Source organism: Urtica dioica, chromosome 7, assembly GCF_054948205.1.
Source record: "Urtica dioica subsp. dioica isolate 48M chromosome 7, U.dioica_male_clone48M_v1_H2, whole genome shotgun sequence".
In the NCBI taxonomy this organism is placed as follows: domain Eukaryota; kingdom Viridiplantae; phylum Streptophyta; class Magnoliopsida; order Rosales; family Urticaceae; genus Urtica; species Urtica dioica.
This window is the reverse complement of record NC_142762.1, coordinates 30780542-30786541: the sequence shown is the minus strand read 5'-3', so window position 1 is coordinate 30786541 and position 6000 is coordinate 30780542. Positions and strand designations below refer to the sequence as shown.

At 35.2% G+C, this 6000-nt stretch overlaps 1 protein-coding gene across 1 annotated transcript; it reads left to right on the top strand.

The window, feature by feature from the left end:
• The first annotated feature begins 1859 nt into the window (after positions 1-1859).
• LOC149390773 (alpha/beta-Hydrolases superfamily protein) lies at positions 1860-5535 on the top strand. The gene is made up of 7 exons (XM_089620596.1): positions 1860-2499; positions 2724-2762; positions 2867-2937; positions 3260-3324; positions 4142-4231; positions 4324-4416; positions 4755-5535. The coding sequence occupies exons 1-7, from the start codon at positions 1907-1909 to the stop codon at positions 5169-5171; spliced, it is 1368 nt and encodes a 455-aa protein (XP_089476722.1). The 5' UTR covers positions 1860-1906; the 3' UTR covers positions 5172-5535.
• Positions 5536-6000: the final 465 nt, after the last annotated feature.

Below are 6000 nucleotides of genomic sequence, written 5' to 3'. Positions count from 1 at the left end.
TTTTATATTGGCTGTAAAAGTCTTGGACACCATTAAGTATTGTCAATTGTTTTTTCCGCCTTGACCCAAAATATTGATCATTGGTCGTTTACCAGCTTCTATACATAATCTTTCATTTATCTTTTAGTTTTTATTCAGATGATGACGCGTAATAAATCGTCAGTACATTAGGAATTTAGGATGGTTCATTATTTCATACCCGTGGTCATGGTCAATGAGTAATGACATTGGATTTGAAAATGATTTGTATATATATTATATGCGTGCATAGTATGTGAAGTACTCTTAAACTATATAATATATGTGATTACAATGTCTTTATTCATTCTTATCTTTTCGTAATAGACGCGTCTGTATCAATGGAAAGCAACTGACTGAAAGGAAATCAGTATTCAAAGTATGAACACTCACGGTTGAGTTTTTGTTTTTTATTTTCTAATTTTTGTAGTTATACTGAAAAATTATTTTGCAGTTGTTTTCAAAAAACTGTTTGGTACAGTTTTCATTTTTGTTTTTGAGAAATTGAAAAAAGTGTTTGGTACAGTTTTCATTTTTGTTTTTGAAAAAATGTAAAGAGAAGATGAGGAGAAGGATAAGAGAAGAGAAATTTTTTTTTTTTTTTTTTTTTTTTTTTTTTTTTTTCAAAAACACCTTTTATTTATTTTCAGTTTTCTTTACTCTTTTACAAAACAACTTCAAAAATTTTTTAAAAAAATTTTCAAAAATTTTACCAAACACAATTTTCACTTTTTGTTTCCTATTTTTTTAACTCAAAAACACTTTTTGAGTTGATTACCAAACATAGCCTCAAGTTCTGCAAAGAATTATGGTAAAAACAGATTTAGTATTTTTTTCTTTCTAAAAAGTGTGTAGAATCTCAGTGCACAAAAACAAACCGGTTATATTTGCTGGAATGTTAAGTAGTCATTATTTGCAATTCTCTTGGTATTTAAACGTTCTCAAAGAACAAAACGAATTAACTTAGATAATAAATGTAATTAACACTATTTAAACCCGGTTATTAACCCTTTTTTTTTTTTTTTTTTTTTTTTTTTTTTTTTTCTGGAAGAGGTCCCTAGTTGCAATTCTCTTGGAATTTTGTTGCTTTCTAAAGTTTAGCGTGTAGAAGTAAGTCAAATTTCCTCAGAAAAAGAGTAAGTGAAACACGTGGTGTAGAATCAACATTGGAGTTTGAGAAAGAAAGCTGGTGACATGGCAACTCCCCGTTCTTATCCTGGCCACAAACTTGATACAGCTCAACCCAACCAAAAGTGTTTGCATGTGCCTGAATCTTCATTTCGAATTTTGGAAACTACGATGTCCCAACAGCAAGTCAATTAAATAAACAATTAACTGGGAAGATTTTTGTTTGAAGGCTTCGTCATAATTTGTATTTTATTTGGTTCGTTCATATAAATAATGAATCGAAAGTAAATATGGTTTCCCGTTTGAAAGTATCATATAAACTTTTCTTCCTATATAAATTTGCCAAGTATTTATGTTACCGCGTAAACAAAGACTTCCATATATATATATATATATATATATATATATATTAGTTTGACTTTAAAAAATGTGGACATTATGGCGAGGGAAAAGTCCGCTTAATAATTATTTTTCCAGACTGCCCTTTCCCTTTATCTTTCTTTCTTGGGCTGAGTTATTTCACTAAGCAACAATTAAAGTTAACCAAAAAATTGGAACATAATGTCAAAATTCAAAGTTACAGAAAGTCACAACCGGAACCTTATCTCAAAATATAATAATCTAATAAAAATACATCACTTCTAGCCCAAAATGAAATAATAATAATAATATTAAATTATTAATAATTGAATAACAATTAACAGAGAAAAAAAAGTAAATACAATAAATAGAAAGAAAAGCAAAACGCAGAGCAACACAAATGAATCAGTGTTGTTTATCGTCTCTCTCCTCTTCCTCCTCAATCCCCTCTCTCAATCCTCAATCGTCGACGAGCCATTTACGCCGCCGCATCGCCACCGTCCCTTCTCTCACATCGCGCACCATCGTACGGTCCAGATTCCCCCGCGTCGCTGCAACAAACAACAACAGCAACAGCGAGAATCTCTCCCGAATTAAAAGCCGAGTCGTCGATCCCAATCCCAATCGCAATCCCGCCGCCGCGATGTCGGAGATGGACCAGCTGACCTCCGGCGCAAGCAACCGCATAATTCCGATCGTGAAGGCCGTGAGGTCGGCGATCGTGTTCCTCCACGCGCTGTTCGTGGCTCTGTTCGTGGCGCTTCTTCCTCGGCGCCGGAGCGCGGGGTCGCCGGCGCCGGCGAGGATGAGGAAGACGCTGCGGAGGATGGAGGAGGAAGACACGGCGAGAAGGAGAGCCCTGGCAGAGGGTCTGGACATGAGCTTCGCCGGAGAATCGGATTCTCAGTCGCGCTGGGAAGCCTCGCTGTTCTACGGCGTCAAATGCAACGCCCTCTTTTGCCGCTCCTGGGTCCCGGTCTCCGGTCAACTAAAGTAAGCTTATTAAAATTAGTATTACGTGTTGCTTTCTGGTTGGTTGGTGAAAATAGAGGGTTTTGTGGGTTTAATTCCATTTATGAAGGTCGGTTTGGGTAACGCGTCTGTGGGTTTGTTTATTTGGCTGTACTCTGTTTCGCAACTGCGTAAAAGAGGTTTGTTTGGTGGTGGTTGCGTTAAATTGATCATCATTATTCATTTATTTGTTTTTGTGATTTCAGGGGCATTCTGATAGTCATTCACGGGCTCAACGAGCATAGGTGAGTGACATTAGAATTTTGTGATTTATTGAGCTTCGTAGTAAACAGAGAATTTTAATTTAATATGGTGTAATCAAATTGTGAAATGGAATTTTCATTTGCAGTGGAAGATATGTTCAGTTTGCAAGACAGCTTAACTCCTCCAACTTTGGGGTCTATGCAATGGATTGGATAGGTATATCCTCAATTTTTTTAATTTTATTTTTTGTACTCCTGGAAATTATTGTGATTAATTAGGTAGTGTTGAGTTATGTCTTGTGGTTCTTGTACGGTGGTATCGATGAGTGATCATCTTGAGAGGTATATAAGAAATGTTGTCATTCAAATGCAATGAAGTGTGTTCACATGGGTAGTTAGTAGAGATGATTTTGACTCTGTGAGACAAGAAGTTTGTGATTAATTGTGCCTCAAGTGTTAGCTGATATTACTAGATGGGATATTAGTGAGGTGGTTGGGTTTGATTAGTAGTTGATAAATTGCACATCTCATATCGGTAGGTCATGGCGGGAGTGATGGATTGCACGGCTATGTCCCTTCACTTGACCACGTTGTTGCTGATACTGTGAGTTCTAGCACAAATTTTAACATTCTGTTTAAAGGCCATCCATAATTTTTTTTTTGGCATAAATACTTAAAAAACGCTTTTATCTTTAAACTGTACTTCTCTATTTTTTTAGTAAAGAAGCAGCACTTTGAAGTAGTCCCCAACTTAATGATTTTGTAAAATTTTAGTAATATTTTACTTTATAGTTTTAGTAATTTTCGTAAATATTAAACTTTGTATCACAATGAATCGCACAAAAATTTAAAACATATTTTCCAACTTGATTAACTTGTTAATTTTGCTATGAAATAAACTAATTAAATCATATTCAGAGCATGAAATAATAATAATAATAATAATAATAATAATAATAATAATAATAATAAAATTTAGATTTTAGAGTGAGACTTTGTTACTATAAAAAATTAGATACAAGCTATTTAAGTTCGTAAGTATATGTATTAAGTAGTTTAGATATTGAACTTCAGAAAATGTTTTTAATATTATTTATTTTATTTTATGGAAAATGACAAAAAAATGTATAATCAATAGTTTTGGAACCAATTTGATTACAAATTTTATCTGAGGAATAATGTATATCACTAACAAAATAATTCAGGGACTATTTACTCAAAAAAGTCAAACTTAAATATATCACGGTGGAAGTTGTTTATTTTCGCAAGCACTTTAATTTTATGATCTTCGCTTAACGTCTTCCATATTTGTGCCAAAGATAACTGGGGAATTTGTACTCGTCTATTTATGTTTTCGAGTTGTGTTAAAAATCCCGATCTGTGTCTGGAAATTTTTGAACCTTGTGGATGCATATTTATAGGGGGCTTTCTTGGAGAAGATCAAATCTGAGAACCCGGGAGTTCCGTGCTTCCTCTTTGGTCATTCAACCGGCGGAGCTGTTGTTTTGAAGGTACTCGGTTCAAACACATCCATAATTTACACATTCATTTTAATTTCAAAGGTGTATTCACTTTGTTAACGTATATCTTCCAATTTCTTCAGGCAGCCTCGCATCCGCACATCAAAGAAATGGTCGAGGGTATCGTGCTGACTTCACCAGCTCTGCGAGTAAAACCGTCTCATCCGATTGTCGGGGTACGTTCATAACGATATACAACTCAAACTCCTTGAGCCAAGTATATATCTAAATCTATCTTTTTTAATATATAACTATAAGTTAATACAAATGTATACTCTCAACTAATTACTTTAAAAAAAAAAAAACCCTGTTTAAACAACAAACTTTGGTGAAAAGATCACGTAATTATCCATGGCTTGTAATATTGTTATGAATTTTTAAGTTCTAAAACACATGTATAAAAAGTGCATTTTTTTTTTACCAGAATGTAATTGTAGTCTTCCAGTAATCTATTTCGGGTATTTGCAATATATAATTGGAGTTTTTTTTTTCTTCCTTTCTCCTCTGTATGAAGGCCATAGCACCGATATTCTCGTTGGTGGCTCCGAAATTCCAGTTCAAAGGAGCCAACAAAAGAGGCATCCCCGTGACCCGCGACCCCGTGGCTCTGTTGGCGAAATACTCGGATCCTCTGGTCTACACGGGACCGATAAGGGTGCGAACGGGGCACGAGATTCTGCGAATCTCGTCTTATCTGATGCGAAACTTCAAGTCGGTGACGGTCCCGTTCTTTGTCCTCCACGGGACGGCCGACACGGTGACCGACCCTCTGGCCTCTCAGGACCTCTACAACCAAGCTCCCTCGCAGTTCAAGGACATAAGGCTCTACGACGGCTTTTTGCACGACCTTCTCTTCGAGCCCGAGCGCCACGATATCGGCCGAGACATCATTCACTGGATGGAGACCAGGCTCTCTTGCCCTTGGGGATGATCTCAAAACAAACATATATATAGAAAAGCTTATATAGGTAATACACACTCCACTATATCTATATATATATATATTATTTATATACTAATATACCTAAGTCATTTTTTTTTTCCTTATGGTTTGGTTTTGCGCGTTGAAAGAATTATGTACTTGTAAAAAGCCCAAGTATTAGTGTCTTTCTGGTTCGCAATGTTGACATTACTGGTAGGAGAAAATGTTTTTTTTGTGGGTGTTCTCCAGGATGTGGCTTCTTCTATGCTTTCATTATTTTATTGGTATTTGATTTGTACTCTTATGACTTGGAAACTAACTGGCAAGCTCAAACAATGATTATAGAGTAAAGGGAAATCAATTTACAATTGAACGTGGTGGGTTGTTATTTTTTATTAGTTTAGGAAATGGTGTCCTAATGTAGATCCGAAAATTTTGTTTTAATAACTAAAGGTAACGTTTTATTTTCTAATCAAATCACATGGACTTTGCGTACCCTAATGACCTTGTCAAGGGAATTTTGTAAAATACCCTCAGAAAATTGTAGATTAACAACTTTAGGAAAAAGAATTCTAAGCAAAATAATTGGAAACAAATTTAAGATGGATAGGAAGGAACTGATACCATGAGTCATGAGTCATGACCAACTAGAAATTGCAGAAAGATTCCAGATGGCTATTACAAAAAGAATAATTATATTCTAACAACTAGGAAAATGATGTAACCCTTCGATTCCTTGAGTAATATCTTCAATATCCAATTTAGAATTTGCAGTATCGTTGTTGTACTTGTCATAAGCCGCCTTTTGGGTCCTTTGTCTAGCCGTATGCTAATCCAT